At 41.3% G+C, this 24,378-nt stretch overlaps 1 protein-coding gene across 4 annotated transcripts in view; it reads left to right on the top strand.

Annotated features, from left to right (window-relative positions):
- Positions 1-24,378, top strand: part of SAMD12 (sterile alpha motif domain containing 12) — a 418,645-nt gene that overhangs the window by 201,782 nt on the left and 192,485 nt on the right. For all 4 annotated transcript variants that reach the window (XM_032246413.1, XM_032246432.1, XM_032246424.1 and 1 more), the window contains exon 4: positions 22,440-22,580. In XM_032246413.1, coding sequence (XP_032102304.1) covers positions 22,440-22,580 — 141 coding nt within the window. The remainder of the gene's footprint in view (positions 1-22,439; positions 22,581-24,378) is intronic.

The following is a 24,378-nucleotide window of genomic DNA, read 5'->3' as shown; positions in this document are numbered from 1 at the left end:
CCAGTATGCCAGTCTGTGTCCTTTGATTGGCGCATTTAGCCTGTTTACATTTAAGGTTGTTATTGTTACATGTGAATTTGATCCTGACATGTTGATACTAACTGGTTGTTTTGCCCGTTAGTTAATGCAGTTTCTTCATTATGTCAATGGTCTTTACCATTTGGTACATTTTTGAAGTGGCTGGTACTAGTTGTTCCTTTCCATGTTCAGTGCTTCCTTCAGGAGCTCTTGTAAGGCAGGCCTGGTGGTGATGAAATCTCTCAGTAATTGCTTGTCCATAAAGGATTTTATTTCTCCTTCACTTATGAAGCTTAGTTTGGCTGGATATGAAATTCTGGGTTGAAAGTTCTTTTCTTTAAGGGTGTTGAATAACAGCCCCACTTTCTTCTGGCTTGTTGAGTTTCTGCTGAGAAATTCACTGTGAGTCTGATGGGCTTCCTTTTGTGGGTAACCTGACCTTTTGTGGGTAACCAGCTCTCTCTGGCTGCCCTTAGCATTTTTTCCTTCATTTTAACCCTGGTAAATCTGACAATTATGTGCCTTGGGGTTGCTCTTCTTGAGAAATATCTTTGTGGTGTTCTCTGTATTTCCTGCATTTGAATGTTGGCCTGCCTTGCTAGGTTGGGGAAGTTCTCCTGGATAATGTCCTGAAGAATGTTTTCCAGCTTGGATTCATTCTCCCCTTCACATTCAGGTATACCAATCAAATGTAGATTAGGTCTTTTCATATAATCCCATATTTCTTAGAAGCTTTCTTCATTTCTTTTCACTCTTCTTTCTCTATTCCTGCCTTCGTGTTTAATTTCATTGAGTTGATCTTCAATCTCTGATATCCTTTCTACTGCCTGATTGATTCAGCTATTGAAACCTGTGTATGCTTTGCAAAGTTCTCATGCTATGTTTTTTAGCTCCATCAAGTCATTTATGTTCTTCTATAAGCTGGTTATTCTAGTTAGCATTTTGTCTAACTTTTCTTTAACGTTAGTTAAAAAAAAAGTCTTAGTTTCTTTGCATTGGGTGAGAACATGTTCCTTTAGCTCGGAGAAGTTTGTTATTACCCTCCTTCTGAAGTCTGCATCTGTCAGTTTGTCAAACTCATTCTCCAAGGGTTTTGTTCCCTTGCTGGTAAGTTGTGATCCCTTGGCAGAGAAGAGGAGTTCTGGTTGTGGTGACTTCATCATTTTTGTGCTGGTTTCTTCCCATCTTTGTGGATTTATCTACCTTTGGTCTTTGAAGTTGGTGACTTTCGGATGGGGTCTCTGAGTGGACATCCTTTTTATTGATGTTGAAGCTATTTCTTTCTGTTTTTTAGTTTTCCTTCTAACAGTCAGGCCCCTCTGCTGCAGGACTGCTGGAGGTCCACTCCAGACCCTGCTTGCCTGGGAATCACCCTCAGGGGCTACAGAACAACAAGGATTGCTGCCTATTCCTTCCAGTAGCTTCGTCCCAGAAGGGTACCTGCCAGATGTCAGCCAGAGCTCTCCTGTATGAGGTGTCTCTTTAAATATATGGGGGTTAGGGAGCCGCTTGAGGAGACAGTCTGTTCCTTATCAGAGCTCAAGTAATGTACTGGGAGCTCCGTTGCTCCCTTCAGCGCTGCTGGACAGGGATGTTTAAGTCTGCTGCAGCAGAACTCACAACCACCCCTTTTCCCAGATGCTCTGTCCTGGGAAGATGGGGCTTTATTTATAAGTCCCTGATGGGCTGCTGCCTTTTTTCTGAGATGCCCTGCCCAGCAAGGAGTGAGTCTAGTCACAGTCTGCCTGCAGAGGCATTGCTGGGCTGCCCTGGGCTCCACCAAGCTGCTGTGTAAAATTCCTTGTGCTTTAGTTTACACGGGTAAAGTTAGAACTGCCTCAGTAATGGCAGACTGCCTCGGTAATGGTGGACTGCCTCAGTCATGGTGGACGCCCTTCCCCCACAGGAGCTCAAACTGCTGTGCTGGCTGCAAAAGTCCCAAGCCAGTGGCATTCAGTTTGCTGGTCTCCATGGCGGTGGGACCCACCAAGCCAGATCACCTGGCTCCCAACCTTCAGCCCCCTTCCTTTCATAGGTATGGGCAGCTCTGTCTCACAGGCACTCCAGGTGCTGGCCAAAGCGGCTGCTCAGATTTGTGCTGGAAACCCACAGTGCCTGCTGAATCAGCCGTGCAGATTTGCACTGGAAACCTGCAGCACCTGTCGGCCTGGTGGAAATCTCCTGGTCTGTGGGCTGCAAAGACCACAGGAGAAGCACAGCAGCCAAACTGCAGCACCTAAATATATATGCACCCAATACAGGAGCACCCAGATACATAAAGCAAGTTCCTAATGACCTACAAAGAGACTTAGACTACCACACAATAATAATGGGAGACTCTAACACTCCACTGTCAGTATTAGACAGATCAACAGGACAGAAAATTAACAATGATATTCAGGACTTGAACTCAGATCTGGACTGAGCAGACATAATAGACATCTACAGAACTTTTACCCCAAATCCACAGAATATACATTCTTCTCAGCACCACATCACACTTAGTCTAAAATTGACCACATAATTGGAAGTAAATCACTCCTCAGCAAATGCAAAAGAACAGAAATAACAACCAGTCTCTTAGAGCACAGTGCAATCAAATTAGAACTCAGGATTAAGAAACTCACTCAAAACTGCACAACTACGTGGAAACTGAACAACCTGCTCTTGAATGACTACTGGATAAATAATGAAATGAAGGTGGAAATAAAGATGTTCTTTGAAACCAATCAGAACAAAGACACAATGTACAAGAATCTCTGGGATGCATTTAAAGCAGTGTCTAGAGGGAAATTATAGGACTAAATGCCCACATGAGAAGGGAGGAAAGATCTAAAATTGACACTCTATCATCATAATTAAAAGGACTAGAGGAGCAAGATCAAAAACCTCAAAAGCTAGCAGAAAACTAGAAATAACTAAGATCAGAGCAGAACTGAAGGAGATAAAGACACACACACACACACACACACAAAAAAAAAAAAACCTTCAAAAATCAATAAATCCAGGAGCTAGTTTTGTGAAAAGATCAACAGAACAGATAGATGGCTAGCCAGACTAATAATAAAGAAAAGAGAGAAGAATCCAATATATGCCAAAACAAAATGATAAGGGGGATATCACCATGGATTCCACAGAAATATAAGCTACCCTCGGATATTACTACAAACAACTCTATGTACATAAACCAGCAAATCTAGATGAAAGGGATAAATTCCTGGACACTTGTACTCTCCCAAGGTGAAACCAGGAAGAAGTTGAAACCCTGAATAGAACAATAACAAGGGCTGAAGTTGAGGTAATAATTAATAGCCTACCAACCAAAAAAAGTCCAGGTCCAGATGGGTTCACAGACGAATTCTACCAGACGTACAAAGATGAGCTGGTACCATTCCTTCTGAAACTATTCTAAACAATACAAAAAGAGGGAATCCTCTCTAACTCATTTTATGAGACGAACATCATCCTGATACAAAAACCTGGCAGAGACACAACAAAAAAGAAAATTCCAGGCCAATATCCATGATGAACATTGATGCAAAAATCTTCAGTAAAATCCTGCAAACTGATTGCAACAGCACATCAAAAAGCTTATCCATCACAATCAAGTAGGCTTCATCCCAGGGATGCAAGACTGGTTCAACATACACAAATCTATAAACGTAATTCACCACATAAACAGAACCAAAGACAAAAACCACATGATTATCTCAATAGATGCAGAGAAGGCCTTTGACAAAATTCAACAGCCCTTTATGCTGAAAACCCTCAATAAACTATGTATTGATGGAATGTATCTCAAAATAATAAAAGCTATTTACAACAAACCAACAGGCAATGTCATACTGAATGGGCCAAAACTGGAAGCATTCCCTTTGAAAACTAGCAGCATTCCCATTGAAAACTGGCACTAGACAATGATGCCCTCTCTCACCATTCCTATTCAGCGTAGTATTAGAAGTTCTAGCCAGAGCAACCAGGCAAGAAAAAGAAATAAAGAGCATTCAATTAGGAAAAAAGGAAGTCGAATTTTCTCTATATGCAGATGACATGAATGTATATTTTGAAGACCCCGTTGTCACAGTGAAAAATCTCCTTAAGCTGATAAGCAACTTCAGAAAAGTCTCAGGATACAAAATCAATGTGCAGAAATCACAAGGTTTCCTATACACCAATAACGGACAAACAGAGAGCCAAACCATAAGTGAACTCCCATTCACAATTGCTACAAAGAGAATAACATACCTAGGAATACAACTAACAAAGGATGTAAAGGACCTCTTCAAGGAGAACTACAAACCACTGCTCAAGGAAATAAGAGAGGACACAAACATATGGAAAAACATTCCTTGCTCATGGAAGAATCAGTGTCACGAAAATGGCCATACTGCCCAAAGTAATTTATAGATTCAGTGCTATCCCCGTGAAGCTACCATTGACCTTCTTCATAGAACTGGAAAGAACAACCTAAATTTCATATCAACCAAAAAAAGAGACTGCCAAGAAAATCCTAAGCAAAAAAAAAAAAAAAAAACAAAGTTAGAGGCATCACACTACTTGACTTCAAACTATACTACAAGGCTACGGTAATCAAAACAGCGTGGTTCTGGTGCCAAAACAGAGATATAGACCAATGGAACAGAACAGAGACCTTGGAAGCAATGGCACACATCTACAACCATCTGATCTTTGACAAACCTGTTAAAAACAAACAATGGGGAAAGGATTCCCTGTTTATTAAATGGTTCTGGGAAAACTGGCTAGCCATGTACAGAAAGCTGAAACTGGACCCCTTCCTTACACCTTATACAAAAATAAACTCCAGATTGATTAAAGATTTAAACATAAGACCTAACACCTAAAAACCCCAGAAGAAAACCTAGGCAGTACCATTCAGGATATAGACATAGGCAAGGACTTCATGACTAAAACACCAAAAGCAATGGCAACAAAAGCCAAAATAGACAAATCAGATCTAATTAAACTCCAGAGCTTCTGCACAGCAAAAGAAACAATCATTAGAGTGATTGGTCAACCAACAGAATGGGAAAAAAATTTTGCAAACTACCCATCTGACAAAGGGCTAATTTCCAGAATCTACAATGAACTAAAACAAATTTACAAGAAAAAAACAACCCCATCAAAAAGTGGGCAAAGGATATGAACAGACACTTTTCAAAAGAAGACATCTATGAGGCCAACAAACATATGAAAAAATGCTCATCATCACTGGTCATTAGAGAAATGCAAATAAAAACCACATTGAGATACCATTTCATGCCAGTTACAATGGCGATCATTAAAAAATCTGGAGATAAGAGATGCTGGAGAGGATGTGGAGAAATAGGAATGCTTTTATACTTTTGGTGGGAATATAAATTAATGCAATCATTGTGGAAGACAGTGTGGCTTTTCCTCAAGGATCTAGAAATAGAAATACCATTTGACTCAGCAATCCCGTTACTGGGTATATATCCAAAGGATTATAAATCATTCTATTATAAAGAAACATGCACACGTATGTTCATTACAGCACTGTTTACAATAGCAAAGACTTGGAACCAACCGAAATGCACATAAAGTATGACTGGATAAAGAAAATGTGGCACATATACACCATGGAATATTATGCAGCCATTAAAAAAGGATGAGTTCATGTCCTTTGCAGGGTCATGGATATATCTGGAAAGCATCATTCTCAGCAAACGGACACAGGAACAGAAAACCAAACACTGCATGTTCTCACTCATAAGTGGGTGTTGAACAATGAGAACACATGGACACAGGGAGGAGAACATGATACACTGAGGTCTATTAGAGGCTGGGGGCTAGGGGAGGGACAGGAGGGGGTGGGGAGATTGGGGAGGGATAACATTAGGAGAAATACCTAATGTAGGTGACAGGGGGATGGAGGCAACAAACCACTATAGCATGTGTGTACCTATGTAACAATCCTACAAGATCTGCATGTGTACCCCAGAACTTAAAGCATAATAAATAAAATCATGTTCAGTATCATATAGTCATTAGAATTATAAGGTTTGAAATCTGGTTGTCCTAGATTTGACCCAAGGTATCACCTCTTCTAGCTGCAAAGTGTTCATCAGGATCCTTAACCACTCTGTGCTCTTGTTTGCTCCTCTGAAAAGTGAGAAGAAAGTAATTGTGCCTACCTTTGAGAATCTAATGGGATAATTCGTGTCAAGCACTTATCACAGTGCCTGGCAGAACAAGCCCTCTGTAAAATAGATTAAACATAAATGTTTGTGTGTGTGAAAATATATGCATGTGTATGCATACATATGTATTTATTTATGATTTACGTGGTGCTCAAGTACATCATGCCCTGTGATTATATAGTATTCATAATGTTTTATGGAAAATGAGACACACATAAAATCAATAGGTGATACACACAGAATTTTTAGCAGCAGATTTATTTTACTAATTATGTATTACAGAGGCCACTATTCAAAGTCTTTTATTCCCCTCACACACACCTACTAACTATAGAGATAGGTATCCTAGAAGCCTTTTAAATGGTACAGTGAAGCCCCCTGGGCTGTTTTAAAACCGTCACAGGCAACATGGAATGTTTGTATCAGAGAATTTATTGGGTATCCCTTGACCCAGTGAAGCCCTGCCAGAGTTTTTGTTCCCCATGAAGCAGACTCAGAGAAGGAAATCTACCTTTCAGAAGCTTATTGGGTGGTGTCCTCATGTTTAATACTTGTGAAGGCAGTGAAAGAGGCAGGATTGGTCAGAAGAAGTTGGGCTGTGATTCAGCCACAGTGAGATCTCTGTCAACCCCATGGGGAGCCCTGGAGCTAGGATTCAAAGTTATCTTGAGTTGGAACTGGGGTACCTGGGCAGGTACCTTCATACCTCCTGCCTCCCTCATCTACCAGTCATTGGATGCAGGCTAGTCACAGAAAAAGAGGCATGACCTTGAGCAAGGTGGCTTTTCTTAGCTCAGGGAAATTCCCAGAAGGGCTGGAAGCTGTCAGTAGCAAGCAGCTGGGGAATTCTTTAGTCCTTAAGGAGGATCTAGATGGCACCGCATGAAGTTCATACCAATCATTAGAACTAATTATTGTAGGGAATTGTGGTTTGATTCAGCCTAAGTTATCTGAATTCTACTTTTCTGTGATACTTCACACTTTTGCATTCTCTTCCACCCTTCCACAGCCATTTATTTTTTAAAAAAAGAAAAAAAATTTACTGGGCCTGGTGTGGTGGCTCACACCTGTAATCCCAACACTTTGGAAGGTGGAAGCAGGAGGATTGCTTGAGACCAGCCTGGACAACACAGTGAGACCTCATCTCTGCTAAAAACATTAAAAATTACCAGGATATGGTGGCCTATGCCTATATTCTCAGCTACTTGGGAGGCTGAGGTGGGAGAATCACCTGAGCCCAGGAGGTCAAGGCTGCAGCAAGCTGTGATTGTGCCACTATACTCCAGCCTGGATGATAGAGTGAGACCTGTCTCAAACAAAAAAAAAAAAAAAAAAAAAAAAAAAGCTTTATTGAAGTATAACCTGATACACAATAAACTGCACATATGTAAAGTATGTGATGAGTTTTGACTTATGAACACACCCGTGAAACCATCACTACAATCAAATTAATGAACATGTCTCTCACTTTCCAAAATCTACTCATTTTAGTTTTAATCCATCTCTCTCTGCCCAATCTTTCTCCCCCAATTCCTCTGATCTGCTTTGTCAAGCAGTTTTTATTTTTTCTAGAATTGTATATAAGTGTAAGTGATACTTCCACTTTAATGAGTGATACTTTAATGAGGACACGAAATAAAAAGACAAGGAAAGATTCTCTTCCTTTCCAAAAGTTCTCTTCATATACTCAGAGAAAGACCATCTGTACTAAAAATATAAGAAATTAGCCAGGCATGATGGTGGGCGCTTGTAATCACAGCTACTTGGAAGGCTGAGGCAGGAGAATTGTTTGAACCCAGGATGCAGAAGTTACATTGAGCTAAGATCTCACCACTATACTCCAGCCTGGGCAACAAAAGTGAAACTCTGTCTCAAAAAAAAAAATGCATGAGTACTTTTACTTGTAGAACTGAGTGACATTCCCTGTTCTGAGCTGAGCACTGTGGCTCACACCTGTAATCCCAGCACTTTGGGAGGCCAAGGCCAGAGGATGGGCCAGGAGATAGAGCCCAGGAGATCTAGATCAGCCCAGGCAACATAAGGAGACTCTATCTCTACAAAAAAAGAAAAGAAATGTGTACATAAACAAACACCTAGCCAGCCATGGTGGTGTGCACCTGTATTCCCAGATACTCTGAAGACTACTTGTATGTGTTTTTACTTTGTCTCCATGAACTTCTATTTCCTCATCTTTGACATGGCAATAAGAATACGGTGCTGATGTGGATTAAATTAGGACAATTGGTAGAAAAGAACCTGACGTGTAGTGGATGATTTTTCCCAAAAGTCAGTTTTTTGTTGTTTTGCCTCCTTACCAACCTGAGTCCTGTAAACCCCTAATACTGAGAATTATTCTGGCCCTTGAGTTAACATTTGGAGAATCAGTTGGTTGAAAGCAAACTTCTAAAGCAATGGTGCTCAACCAGGGGCAGTTTTGCCCTCCAGCAAGCCTTTGCTAAAAATATGAGACATTTTTGATTGACACAAGTCGGTGTGCAGAGTACTATTGTCATCTAGAAGGTAGAGGCCAAGGATGGCACACAGCGTCTTGCAGTGCATAAGACAGCTCCCATCACAAAGAATTACCTAGCCCCAAATGTCACTAATGCCCTGTTCTAGGTAAAGCGAAGCAAAAAAGTTTGTCTATTTGCATACCACATTGATGACTTTTGAAATTTGTCACGTAATAAATAGAATTTCCATTTTTTTCTTACCCCTCTATCCTTAGAAAGATCTCTCAGGATTGTCATCAGGATCCCATCCTTTCGGGTGCTCTGATCATAGTTTTGGAGTGAGCTACACAGCTCCTCATAAGGTCTTGGGTGACCTCTTACCTTTCTTTAGGTCTGTTTCCTGAAGACAGCGACAGTGCTTTTGATGGTGCTTACTGCAGTGAGTAGTTACTCAGCACAACACAAGGAAAGAGGGTATCTTATTATTCCCATTTTGCCAGCAAAGAAACGGAATCCTAGAGAGAGAAATTATCACAACAATGACCACACAGCTAATGACTGGCTAATCCAGCCCTGGGCTTTCAACGACAAACCCAAAACCTCTTTTTTTTTTTTTTTTTTTTTTTTTTTTTTGAGACAGAGTTTCACTCTTGTTACCCAGGCTGGAGTGCAATGGCATGATCTCGGCTCACCACAACCTCTGCCTCCTGGGTTCAAGCAATTCTCCCGCCTCAGCCTCCTGAGTAGCTGGGACTAGCATGCGCCACCATGCCCAGCTAATTTTTGTATTTTTAGTAGAGACGGGGTTTCACCGTGTTGACCAGGATGGTCTCGACCTCTTGACCTCGTGATCCACCCGCCTCGGCCTCCTGAAGTGCTGGGATTATAGGTGTGAGCCACCGAGCCCGGCCTTTTTTTTTTTTTTTTAGCCAGAACTTTCCTAATGTATCTCATGGTCTTTCATGGTCATGGCTACAGAGTTTTATCACACTGTTGTTTTTGTAGCTATTAAATCCCTGCTGGTCTCACATTTGCAGGTAATTTTTAAGCTCCATGAAGGCAAGAGTACTGTTACCATCTCTTCTATTGAATATATCTGAAGCTGGGACAATACTTGTTAATTGTTCTACCTAAGAAATCCCTAATACTAGTAAGATTTATCATTTACAAGTTTAAGGAATATAAATCCCTCAGTATGTCAAAGTAGACTGAAAACTTTTTTGAACAGTACTTTGGCTCTAGGTATTGGCTCAAATTAATTCACATGGAGGAACCAGCATGCCCAGTGCCTGTTCTCTTTGGCATGTGAACCCTATGCTTATGTGTTTAGTTGTTACGGCCACAAAGTAGAATATTGATGGGGAGGAAGACACTTGTCAATAGGGACTTTACATGCTTATTGGCAATTAATTTTAAAAGATACCTAATGCCTAGTGGGTTTCTCATCACCTAGTGACACTTCATAAACAGAGAATCCCAAACCAGTGCATACAAATGCTGACAAATAAAAGCACCAAGAGGTTTGGTCTACCTATCAGAAACAGAAAAGACCTTGAAGGTTGTTTATTATATCATAAATCTTCCATTATAGTCTCCGTTATGTTGGTACCAGACTTCTTTGCTTGAAAAATCTGCTGTGAGGTACAAGGCAAGTGATTACTGAGTCTTCCCAGGGACTAAAACAAAATTCCCAAACAAAATGTTTTAGGGTTTTTAAAAATTAATTTTTGGATGGGATTTGGTAACTACATGTACTAACAGATACTGTAGAATATTTAACGTTTAACTTACTGTTTGGGAGCTGCATATTCCTTCTTGGAGAGCTGAAGACAATGCAGGGTCACATTTTCTGTTTGAAAAGCACTGTGATATATTTCTTTCTGAATTTCTATTTCAGGTGGGAATTAATGTTATTCCAGTTTTCTCCTATTAACATCGGCACCTGAATATACTCAGCCAAAATAATAGATTGTCTAAAATAGTCTTTTTACCCAAGATAGGTAAAAAAAAAAAAAAAAAAATCAATACACAGTTCCCATCAGTATGGTAAATTACTTACAGTAACCACAGCACAAATTTCCCTTAACCCTTCTCTTTCTTGGCCCAGAGAAGGGGCCTTCAATTAACTGCTAATCATCTAAATGTAACCAAGTGAGTAACCAGGCTTGGTAGTGGGCTGTGCTCTCAGGTAGAAGTGAGAGATTAATTGGTCTTGGAAGGTTTTGTATGTATTCTTGCCAGCAAATGAGGCAATGGGTTGGCTGACCTTGGAATCCTTGCTAGCTCTGGTATTGGGTGATTCGTAGTCACCTTTAGGAAATCAGACATTGGACTGGGGTTACTTAAGAAGCTGGATTTGCAATGCATTTCTAGGTTATGAAAAATGGAGGGCTAGCTCAGACCTGGTGTTGGTTATTGACTTAGAATAGGCTGCACAGAATGGAATCATGGAACTTGGAGTCCATTCCTAACGTCAGCTGAAGCCCTTAAAATAAGGCTGCCTGAATTCCTTTGTGCTGAAAGTTGGAGGGACATGGAGGAAGGAGGGTAAAAAAAAAAAAGTTACATTTGAAAGTAGCAGCTTGTAAGCCAACTATGACCCACATATACATAATTTATTTGGCTTTCATAGTATGGAAAAATTAGCAAATTTTAAATTTGGAGATTTCATAGTACTTCTGGATTTTCAGTTGTACCTAATTAAAAATAAAAGTAGTAGTAATACTTAACTTGTATTCTAGAATAGCAAGAATGGATTGGAATTGCCCATTTTAGGGAAAAAAAAAATTGGTCTGCTACAGACAGTCTACCTTTTCTTTTCTTTCCTCCTTTTTTTTTTTTTTTAGATGGAGTCTTGCTCTGTCACCCAGGCTGGAATGTAAGGTTCAGTCTCCGCTCACTGCAACCTCTGCCTCCTAGGTTCAAGCAATTCTCTGGCTTCAGCCTCCTGAGTAGCTGGGATTACAGGTGCTTGCCACCATGCCTGGCTAAGGTTTTTTTTGTGTATGTGTGTGTGTGTTTCTAGTGGAGATGGGGGTTTCACCTTGTTGGCCAGGCTGGTCTTGAACTCCTGACCTCATGATCTGCCCACCCTGGCCTCCCAAAGTGCTGGGATTACAGGCATAAGCCACAGCACCTGGTTTGTTTTTTTTTCCTTCTTTGAGATAGAGTGTTGCTCTGTCACCCAGGCTGGAGTACAGTGGCATAATCTTGGCTCACTAAAACCTCCTCCTTCTAGGTTCAAGTGATTCTCCTGCCTCAGCTTCCCCAGTAGCTGGGACTACAGTTGCATGCCACCACACCCAGCTATTTTTTTTCTTTTTGTATTTTTAGTAGAGACAGGGTTTCACCATGTTGGCTAGGCCAGTCTCAAACTCCTGACCTCAGGTGATCCTCCCACCTCAGCCTCCCAAAGTACTGGGATTACAGGCGTGAGCCACTGCACCCTGCTTCTTTTCTTAGTCATCCCTTTTCTTAGTCGTCCCTTAGAGCATTTCTCTTTACACAATTATGTTAACCTGACAAGAGCATTTGAGTTTATGACCTCTCGTATAATTTTATAAGGAGGTTGTAGATGCATCAAGCATATGTAAGTATGCAGTCAGATTAAGGTGTACTTCAAATAACTTGTAAGGAATTCTAACTGAAATACTCACATTTACCAATTATTAACTTTTTGCAAACCAATTTCTATAGGTTCATATTCTTACCCACTTACACCATGATAGGCTTTTGTGAAATGGGGAAAGGGATGGCAGTACAGTGACTTAACTGAGAATCCCTCATAAACTCGGATGTTTAAGTCAAGATTCTCTTGGTGCAAATGGTACAAATGAGATCAACTAGCTTATCCCCGTCCCCTGCCACATATTGACTTACAGAACCAAGAGTGCAGGGGTATTGACTTCAGGCCAGACTGTATTCAAGAAACCAAATAATGTTTTATTTCTCTCTCCTTCTCTGCCTTTCTCCTCTCACCCCACTTTTCTCTTTCCCAGCTCCGCCCTCTCTGTTGGCTTAATTCTCTAGGAAATTCCCTCCATAGAGTGGTAAAGACAGCCACTAATAGCAAGTCTAGCATTATATTGTCCCTTGGGAAGTAGTTGAAGAAAGAAAGAGAACTTTTCTTTCCTTTTTTTTTTCTTTGAGATGGAGTCTTGCCCTGTCACCAGGCTGGAGTGCAGTGGCACGATCTTAGCTCAATGCAGCCTCCACCTCCCAGGTTCAAGCAATTCTCCTGCCTCAGCCTCCCAAGAAGCTGGAACTACAGGCACGTGCCACCATGCCCAGCTCGTTTTTGTATTTTTAGTAGAGATGAGGTTTCACCATGCTGGCCAGGATGGTCTCTATCTCTTGACCTTTTAACCCGCCCACCTTGGCCTCACAAGGTGCTGGGATTACAGGCGTGAGCCACCACGCTCAGCGAAGAACTTTCTTCTTAGTGGCCATAACGATCCCAGCAAAGAAACATATATATTCTGGTCTGGGTCACATACCCAGCATTAATTTTACAAGTATTTTTTTAGGCCTACATTGAGTAAGGCTCTAGCTAGATGCTTGAGAACCTCAAGGGAGCCCTGCTTTCATGGAGCTTACGTTATGGAAAGGAGTGGAAGTGAATCCAAAGATAAACACAATAAGCAAGAAAATTATATAGTACTTTGGAGGTAAAAAAAAAAAAAAAGATATTATAGGGAAATTCCTTTTAACTGTTAAAAACCCTACCAGGTGAGAAAAAAGCAGCTCTCAAAAGACTTTGATCAGAAATGAGCAGAGATGTAGTGTAGGCAAAAATGAAGTGTTCATATTGTTAGTTGTACAAATGGAAGGTTTTACTACTGGGAATATCATCACTTGTCTCACATGAGCTACTTTGTGGTGGAAGGTAAAAATAAAGGAAGAGGGTAAGACCAAGCGTGAAACAGTGAAAATAGCCCTGCAAACTCCCTGCTGCAGGTTTCACACAGTCACATAGAGCTTCTTGGAGACTTCTTGGAGTACCTTCTGGTTCTTAGGTCTCCGTCTTTGCCTCTGCTGTTCCATGTGCCTTGAATGCCCTTCCAAGTAACATTCTTGATTTTTGGGTTTTCGTTCAAGGTCCCCAGATGAGTTAAATGCCACTCTTATGGGCTTGCAACCAACCTTATTTGTCCCTCTGGCAGGGAAATTATATTATTTATCCTTTTTGCTAGTTTCTAGTAGTCTAGCAGATTCGGTCTATGTTACCTGTACAGTCTGTGAATCTGTGTGATGGCTGCATTCAGAGACCCACCATTTCCCTGTCATTCTCCACCAAATGAACCATTATGCCCTTGTGCATAGTCATGCTATGACAGTGTTCCCACTGCTTGCATTTAAGCCCTCAGAGATGAAGATGTTTTCCTGACTCTCAGCCTCTCATTTGCTCATGAGTTCTGTTCTCTATGCAAGAAGTGGCCTTGAGGAGTATGTAGGTTTGTATAAAGTATTTCTGGTGGCAATTTGGGGAGGTGGTTGAGAGCATGGCTTCTGCCTATATTTGTATCCTAGATCCGCAGGTTATTAAGTATAAGGACTCTAGCTGTTTTATGTCTCTTAATCACAGATAATAATAGGACCTTCAGAAAACTGTTGAAAATGAGTTAATCTGTGTAAAGCTACTAGGACAGTGTTTAACGGAGTAACTCCACCATAGGCATTTGGTATTATTATTACTACTGTTGTGAGAAGGAGGAGGGGATGAGGAGGAGGAAGAACAAGAAGAGGTGGTGGCCAGCCAAGAAACAGTTGTACCCAAATGGTTTTATCATTGTGGTTCCAAGTTGCAAACAGTCCTATGTATGTATTATTTCATTTGACTCTCATGGTCATTCTATGAGACAGTGTAGTTTTCAACCCCATTGTAGAGATGAGTAAATTAAGACTCAGGTGTGCTTTCCTAGGAATTTATCTACTCCTTTTAGCTGTGATGCCAGGCTTTTGTGATTTGGCTTCTCATTTCTTTGTTCCCCAAATCCTAATTTTGGAGTAGTGGTGTGATTGGAGAAACCCAAGTTTGGGCTGTGGGACACCAGTTGCATGCACAGCGCCTGTTGCTCTGGCCCAGCCAGAACAGTGGTGAAGCCGGAAGCATTTACTTAGTGCATGACACAGGCCCTTACCTGAGAGCAGTTTTGGAGCTAACCCAGTGCACAAAGGGCCATTTATTTGGGGAACTGTCCAGTGATAATCTGTTTCTGGCAGAAAAGAGGCCTTGTAATTCATTCTGGGAAAAAGTGGCACACCCCTCCCCCCCAACCACTTGCAGTGGCACGGAGATTTCCCAATCGGACAGGGTCTGTGGCTACTCTTGGCTCACCTCCAGCTTGCCCTACCTCCAGCTTGCCCTGTCATTTCCAATCATGCCTTATGACATGCAATCATTTATCTTGAAAAGTTGTTCCAGACTGTCTGTTGCAATTCTCTGAGCAGAAAATGAAGGGCACCTGGAATAGAGACCAGAGAGCAGGCTGGGCTTGAAATCCAGAGACATGATCTAAACCTAAGTCTCTATGTCATCTCCTGTGCTGTTTTAGGCAGGACAGTTTCTCTGTGCCTCACTTCTGCGTGTGGAGCACAATGAATCCTGTGCCATAGTCAGAAACTCAAATGTTCCTTTCATCTGTGATAGACTGAATGATATCCACCCAACAGCATCAGATCCTAATCCCTGGAACCTGAAAATGTTACCTTATAAGGACAAAGGGTCTTTGCAGGTGTACTAAGTTAAGGATCTTCACATGGGGAGATTTTCTCAGATGGGCCCCAAATCCAACCCCAAGTGCCCTTGTAAGAGAAAGGCGGAGTGAGATTATACACACCCAAGAGGAGAAGGTGATATGAGAATGAAGGCAGAGATTTGTGGCCACAGGCAAGACGGTGCTGGCAGCTGGTAGAAACAGCATATCAGAGAACAGATTGTGCCCTACAGCTTCCAGAGGGAGTGGAGTGTGGCCCTTCCAACACGTTGATGCTAGCCCAATGGAACAGATGTTGAACTTCTGACTTCCGGAACTATGAGGAATAATTGTTTGAAGCCCCTGTGTTTGTGATAGTTTGTTATGGCAACCATAGGAAATGAATGAACTACTCTGCGATTCTTATCCCTCACCTTTTCTTGCTGCTCGTCTGCTCAGCAAGGTTTGTAGTCTCACTTGGCGTGTGTTGAAAAATAGAAAAAGGTACTTTTCTTTCTTTAAGCCTCATTTAGTCTCTTGTTCTCTGTTCCTTTCAATTGGCGTGTGTTTCTGTGGTCAACACAACAAAATGGAGCCTCCTCCCTCTATACGTCCAGTTTCCTGCTGCTGCTGCTGCTGCTGCTGTTTTACCCAACAGCTTACAATCAAGTCTCTTACATCTTTTCTGATGTAGGTAATTTAATCATCTTGAGAGCATCGATTTGTAATAAAGATGCTAACCATTATGTTAACTTAGTAGTATTAAGGATATGTGTTCAATAAATACTTATAAGCACTACTGTGTGCCAGCACGGAGGCAGCACCAGGTAATCTTGGGGGTAATAAGGCATCTGACAGGTGAGACCCCCCCGCAGCATGTTAGGGTCCTCCAGAGAAACAAAACCAGTTTGTTTTTTGGGTATTTGCACAGTGTGAGCATATCTATACACACATATACATGTACATACAGAGAGAGATTTATTATAAGAAATTGACCCGTGTAATGATGGAGGCTGACAAATCCAGAATCTGCAAAACTAGTGTCCCAGGTGGAGTTAACAGACCAGAAGCTGCTGCTGAACCAGGAAGAGCTAATGTACTAGTTTGAGTCTAGAGGATGGCAGGCTGCTATAAAATTAAGAACCAATGCCCCAGCACAAAGGCCATTAGGCAGAAGAATTCTCTCTTAGTCCAGGGAGGGTCAGCATTTTGTTTTACTCAGGCTTTCAACTGCTTAGATGAGGCCCATCCACATTATGGAGGGCAGTCTGCATTATCCACTTTACCAATTTAAATGTTAAACCCATCCCAGTCACCCAGAATTGCTGATGACTTGTTTGACTAAGTACCTGGGCTCCTCATAACCATGTCAAGCTGGCATATAAAAGTAACCATCACACTTGCTTTTGTGGTCCTGGGATTCTAGTGGAGCACATGCAGGTGTGCTTTTCTTTGTATGCTCAAGCTTCAGACTGCAGCCAAGCTCTAACTCTCCAAGATTGCTAGCAGAGCACCATGCTCCTGCTGTGGGAATATCCTCACCGAATATTCCCTGGCCTGTACAAGGAGTTCTAGAGAATCTCTTTAACTCTGAAGACACCTAATAGGGCTAATCAATTCAGAGCTGGGTTGCAAGAGGTCCCTCTGATTTCTCTAAGTTCCACCAGCATATGCCTATGCTTACCTTACCACCAGTGAACTCAGAGCTTTGCGGTTCCAGGAGAGTCCTGAAGGAATAAGAGCATTCAAGAAAAGGAGAATGTTTTAATTGTTTTTCTTTAATTCTATCATGTTTATTCTTTTCCATATCCCAAGTGCTCTCAAAAGAAAAAATATCACTAATACTACCAGAATTTCCTCCTTCCAGCACATCCTCTCTTGAGCAGTGACTCAACGTCTTGCTCGGAAATGGGGCCCCCCAGACATTGGTGGCTCGGGTTGAACATATGAGTCATCTCTGATATCTGCCTTTCCCTCAGACCCCACTTCTGGGCATTGTAATGTTATTAAAAATATATCCACAATTTTCCTGTTTCTTATTCTTCCCCTCCACTCCAGTACAAAAACACTGATACCTCCTGTTTAGATGACTGTGGTAGTCCATGGACTCTTCTTTCCTCCCATACATACCTCTGACCCGAATCCATTCTCTACATAGTGACCAGGGGGATTCTTTTAATACGGATACCATGACCAAATTATCCCTGCTCAGAACTTTACACATCCAGAAGAGTAGAATCCACTGTCCTCTGCAGGGCGTCCGAGGCCCTGTGTGATCTGACCCTGTCTTCTCTGAGACCTCTTGTCTCACCTGCTCTGTCCTAGTGACACCAGTCTCCCTGTCATTCCTCTATTTGTGTTGATGCTTCTGTTCCCTCATTCTAACTTGCTGGTTCCGTCATCGCCCCTTCAAAGAGGGCTTCCTATTCTAACCACCCCAACTATAATAGCCCCCATCTTTTTAATAGGGGTCCCTGTCTTCCCCTTCATTCTGCTTTTTCTTCAGAGCATTTATGACTGTCTGAGATCATATGCCTGTCTCTAAATCTAAATCTAGTTGTTGGTTTATTTGTGTGTCACCTTCCTTACACACTAAATGGTGAGCCCCAGGCAGGCAGAAGACACTACTCATCTCCATATCCACAGCACCCCAAATAGTGGCAGGCACATAATGGTGCTCAATAAATACTTGGAAAAGAGTAAAAGGCAGGGAATAAGATCAATGTGAAAAAATTTTAGCTTCTTCTAACCCCTAGAGTCTGTGAGCTGGTGAAGGGCCCAGCAGCCCAGGTCACCTAATAACTGTTATAACCAGTTCGATGGTATCAGGCAATTCAGTCGATGCTTCTTGTTTGAGATTGGGTTGAGTTTTCACTCCTTCATCCTTCTCTGTATTGACAGAGGACTGCAGATCAAGATGGCCAAGAGACTCCTGTGAGCGGAGGCAGGGAATGTTCAAGCTGGGATGGTGCTCCTGTGTTGTCTGTCTATGATAGCAGCCCCCGTCTTTATTCATTCATATGGCAACTTTTAAAAAATCTTTGCTCTATCAGTAGGTTTTGTCTAATTCTTGCTCCCTCCTTAAGTCCTAGATTACGTGTCCATTACTCATTAACACCTTCCTGATGCCCAGACCAGGTTAGATTACCCCGTTCCTAGCTCTTATATTTGCCCCTCTTAGCATTCGTCACATACCTGTAGACATTTGCCATGAGCTACCTTCTTTGTCAGCCTGAAGGCTTCAAAAGTGACCCTGTCTCCTGTGTTCATCATTGTACCCAGGGAGAGTGACAAAGTAACAGGGGCATAGTGAGTGTTCAGTAAATGTTTGTTGAACTAACAACTGAATTTTATGATAAGCAACAAAAATTAACATAAATTATAAAATAATTTGATTGATTGCTTACTTATCACTTCCCTGATACCTCATCAAAACAGTACCACACTTATTTGGACATTTATTTATTTTGTATTCAGCAGGAGGTGGTGGAATAGGAGATTGACGGGACATTTGCTCCTAGAAATGATTTAATTATTACAAAAGTTTTCCAGAACCACCAGTCTGTAGAAAATACCCCAGGAAGACCATGAATCAGATTTTGTTAAGGTTTTTGATGTACTGATCATGATCTTTCCTAGAAGTGATTTTATCAGGAAATTTTGAAATAAATGTTAATCTTTCTTGAATAGCAACCTTTCTATTTTCCTATCAAGGAAGACAAAGCATAATTGAATGTATAGTGGGAAAAATTAGGACAAGCTCTCATGTTTTAAATATTCTTTAACTTCTCAATTTCTCTTCCAACAGAGTAGAAATAATTATGTTCTCAGGATTGGGATTAAATAATTTGAGCAGTTGGGCCTTTAATATGTGAAATGTTCATAAGCGTGATTGTATCACAAAGAAAATGAACAGACTTGTATAACTTTTTTATAACTGACAGAATTTTCTGACTCATATCTTTAAACCCAATGCTATTAACCCACCAAAGTAGAAATAACATTCTGGTAGGGCTACGTATCTATACCTTGACAAATCAGATGCATTTATGGAACGGCTGGGGCTACAGGTTTATAGGAAGGCATCAAACAAAGAAAAGTTGAGCTGTGTGCCCTGGAATAAAACCCTCCCTCTGATGCCTTAACACTGTGTTCTAATGATGGCCGAGCCAGCTTAAGACAGAAGCAGCTGTGTGTCTTACCAGTGCCTCTGCAGTCTCGCTAGGAAATGCCACAGCATGTGAAACCATAGCCCAGATAATTGGGAACAGAAAGGAGGGAGGGTGATCTACATTTTTATGTTGGGAGGGATTAAGGTCATTGGAGCTTCAGGGGGTATTTTATGCAGTGTTTGTAAGTTTATGACATGTATGAAGAGGTAGATGTCTGTTATTTGGAGGCCAGTTATCCATATAAATGATATTTAAGCCCCATTCTTTGTTTTCGGAGTGAAACTTCTGGACCAAGGTCAGACAGTGAGCAGAGCATTGGACTGCGGGACTGTCCTGGAAGCCTGGCACTCGGGCTCCCCATTCCTTAGCACTCCTCTACTTTTTTACCTTTGTGTATGCCAGCAGCCAGAAATGGGGAAAGGGAAGGAAATCTAAAGCCATCTGTTTGACTTCTTAAAAACATGTAAATTCAAGTCACAAAACCAACTGCTGCTATAACAGATTATCACAAATTCCCATGGCTTTAAACAACACAAATGTATTGTCTTATAGGGATCAGAACTCCAAAAATGGGTTTCATAGGGCTAAATTCAGCATGTTGGTGCAGCTGCTTTCTAGAAGGTGTGGGAGAGAATTCATTTCCTTGCCTTTTCCAGCTTTTAGAGGCTGCCTGATTTCCTTGCCTCTTGGCCACTTCACTCTGACCTCTGCTTCCATTGTCACATCTCTCTCTCTGGCTCTCCCATCTCCTCTTTCACCCCTAAGGACCCTTATGATTAGACTGGACTCACCTGGATAATGAAAGCTACTCTCCCATCTCAAGATCCTTCTTACCTTCATCACATTTGCAAGTCCCTTTTGTCGTGTAAGATAGGAAATTAACAGGTTCCAGAGATGAGAACATGGACATCTTTAGGGACCCATTAGTCCACCAACCAGAGAAGGCAATGGGAATTACTTGAGCCTGATTTTGTCCATTCCTTCCTTTTCATTCTCATGATTACCACTGTCTGCCTGGTATTGCCAAGCCTGAACTCTAGTTATGTAGGATTCCCCTAACAAATGCAGGTTCCACTGAAGCTTCAGACCTCCACCCCCAACCACCGCAAACATGCACACATCCAAAAACACACTTCCTCTCCAGGCATCAGCCCAGGACCACGTCTATATTAGTACAATTCTCACCATTGCTGCTTATTAAATATCTCACTTCTGGGCACATGTTGGAAGTACAATTGGTGGCTCATTTGTGGGTGGAAATGTTCATGCAATTAGTTCTGGCCAATGATTTATAAATGACTGAGCACTGATGGCATGAAGATCTTCTAGCACCTTCTCTTCTCCCTCTGTTACATTGATCAGCAGCATTCAAGATGGGCAGACTTGCAGTTGACATGCAGAATAAACTGGAAGTGAGGTTTGTTGTAGTCACTGGTATGTTGGGGTTGTTTTTTACGACAGCATATAAACTAACTTATCCTGACTAATGCCCTTAGCAAAGGTTAAAAGGCAGGAAACCAGAAGCATAAACAACACAAGCTGCTGCTAACTGGTCTTCTCCGTTCTCCTGTCTCCTTGTGAAATGTGTATAATACACCTAAAGACATCATTCATCACATGTAGTTGACTCTGTCTTTTCTTCATCTGTGGAAATGAGAAAAGATAGGCAAATGTGATGATTAGGAATGTCAGAGAAGAGTAGAAGGTCGTGCTATGGGCATTTAGCAATCATCACTCTCTGTATTTCTTGCAGTAAACGCTCAAACTAGAAATAAGCTTATTTTAGGGCAAGCACAGAGTGGAGGAGAATTTGATAGAAATCACACTAGGAAGAGAAGTATGTAGAGAAATAAACTTTGAAGGGAGGCCATGCCAGCTGACCACAGCCCAGGGTGTCTGCACATTGCAGGCACTCATACCTCGAGGTGCCTTGTTTTTGCCCTCTTTGGATGTCCTTATTTATTTATTTATTTTTGAGATGGAGTTTCACTCTTGTTGCCCACGCTGCAGTGCAATAGCACCATCTTGCTCACTGCAACCTCCGCCCGCTGGGTTCAAGTGATACTCCTGCCTCAGCCTCCCAAGTAGCTGGAATTACAGGCATGCACCGCCACACCCGGCTAAATTTTTGTATTTTTAGTAGAGATGGGGTTTCTCCATTTTGGTCAGGCTGATCTCGAACTCCCAACCTCAGGCCATCGACCTGCCTCGACCTCCCAAATTGCTGTGATTGCAGGCGTGAGCCACCGTGCCCCACTGAATGCCCGTTTTACCCTGCTGTTATCCCTCTCAGACCTGCTAGGCCCCTTGCGTTAGGCCAATAATTGGGATTAAGGCGTAGCTCCCACCAGCTAGAGATGGAACCTCCAGCCCAATGCCAGGGGCACAGCAGGAGTGTCAATTACCTGCAGGTTAAAACTGGACTTTAAATGCATGTTTCACAGAAATGTTATTATATCCTGTGCTACACATTGCTAGAGTTTCTATATATACCACCATTAGAGCATCCGGTTCTTCAGCTGGGTTGTCAGTGACTTGGCCTCCTGCGGGCCAGCCTAAGAATCCAGCCCCCAAAGAATAGCATTGTTTCTATGGAAACCTCCAATTTGTGACCCAAATATCCAGGTTAAGGTTTTCCTATTTTATCTAACTGAATGTGTGAGTCACCCAATCTAACTGGATGTGTGAGTCAGTGGGGTTTCCCAATGTTCAATTAAAAGTTAGGGTTCTCTTTTAAATACGTGTATTTTTTCATCCCGATAATCCATTTATGTCAGCAATAATAATGGAGGACCTTTATTCCAAAATGTCTGTGTTTAGGTAGAAACTTCTATGATGGCAGGCTTAGCTAAGACCAAAATGGACATCTTTCTTCAGCAAGCAGTTCATTTGCTTTTCCTTTTATTTCTTAAAACCCTGCAGGGCGAGCCCTGCTGAGACTTACTGACAAAAAGCTCGAGCGAATGGGGATTGCCCAGGAGAACCTCCGGCAGCACATCTTACAACAGGTGCTCCGGCTGAAGGTGCGAGAAGAAGTCAGAAATCTACAGTTACTCACACAAGGTACCCTGTTGCTTCCTGATGGGTGGATGGAAGGGGAGATGGGAAGAAATACCTTACTAATATGGCAGACGGGAGCCAGGGAGATTTGTCATTGTTTCTTCGCAGAATTTTCTTCATAGAAAAAAGTATACAGATTTAAAAGTTATTTCCCTCCAAAAACTTTTGTCGTAGCTCACTAGAGAGAAGGATTTACAAATAAGTAATGGATGAGCAAACAGAATTATCTGAGCTAACTTCAAGGCCATCACATACAGCTGTATGGATTGTATACTGCGCAACCCCAAAGAATATCAGTCACACTGATCAGGGTACGATTGCACTCACTAGAGTTGTATGGTGTGCAGCCTGCATGACTGTACAGTCCAGCTCTAGCTGTCTTTACCTGGCTTTGAATTGTGAGGGGGCTTTAGAGTTTAAGTGATTCTGAAGTTACTATGACCAGTGATATAACTTTTGTTGTATTTTTATTTTGCTTTTCACTGGTTAGTGGGAGAAAAACATTTTAGATATGTATAAATATACATGAATGTATTATACACACACACTTTAGAGATTGTGAGAACCCCATTTAACTTCTTGTAAGTAGAATAATTTTTAAAATAGACCATAGTGAATCTAGGACTGGACTGTTAAGAAGAGTATATAATTCTTAACAGGAATTATAAATAACTTCAATACGAAGAGAGCACTTAAGATCCTGATGACTGTGGAAGTCACAAAATAAAGCCAGAATTTGAAGAAAGCTCTAAGTTACACTATATGTAACTTCAATGTCTACATAAGATTTGGTTGCTATCAACCTTCATTGGCTATAACCTTTATTTGTTTTATTTTAGTGTCCATCGTATATCATTTTAAATGAAAGGATGATAAAATACGTATTTTCGAGAGCCTTGAGTATTTGTCATTCTGCAGAATATTGTAATTACGTGCATACTGATACTGGAGAAATCTGGGTCAGCCAAGTTTCATTATTGCATTTAGATTAACCTAATAATAGTCCATTGGGAAATAATGTGTTCTCTGAAAGATGACTATTCTAGAAGGATAAATATAGACTTCAAGGGATAATAAAATGGTATTGTTTATTTCACATGCATTATTTGCATTTTGTCCCCAGAGACTTCCATTGGTGAATTTATAGGTACTGGTACACTGAATGATTTAAATTTGAATGTGAAATACTGACGTACTTTTTAAGTTTCTTTTAAGAAGTAGATAGAAATATGAAAATTATGATAAGAAAGTCTATCACAGTGCTGTTTGGAAAACAGAAAATTTAGACGTAAACTGGAGGTCCAGCAATATGAAAAGAATCAAGTAATTCTGCTTAAATAAAGCGGTTATTAAAATTATATCTTCAAAGAATATAAGTACTTAAGAAGTCATACAAGGTGGGGGGAAAGCCATGTGTAAAATTGTGTGTATAATATAAGCCCAATTTTGTAAAAGCCGTATATTCTTATATGAATAGAAAAAAGGACTGCAAGTGAATATGCCAACCATTTTAATAGTTCTCTCTGAATTGTGGGATAAGTGGGTGATTTTAATTCTTATTTTTTCTGTATTTCCCAAACCTTCTTCAAATTCATATTACAATTATAATCAGAAAATGCAAGTATGCATATGTTTTAAGCTTCAACCACAAGCAAAGTTCTTCCCAGGTTCTGTTTAGTGTCTGTGGTTTTTGCAGCTCATTTTTTCCCTCTGGTGACAATCTATAGAATGAGGCCTAAACTCACATGTGATGCATTGTGTGTGCCTTTGACTCTTCCTCTACTAGTGTCAGCCTGCGATG

The sequence above is a fragment of the Sapajus apella genome, unplaced genomic scaffold, assembly GCF_009761245.1.
Source record: "Sapajus apella isolate SASKATOON/1434 unplaced genomic scaffold, GSC_monkey_1.0 scaffold3, whole genome shotgun sequence".
Taxonomy (NCBI): domain Eukaryota; kingdom Metazoa; phylum Chordata; class Mammalia; order Primates; family Cebidae; genus Sapajus; species Sapajus apella.
This window is presented reverse-complemented; position numbering and strand designations above follow the sequence as displayed.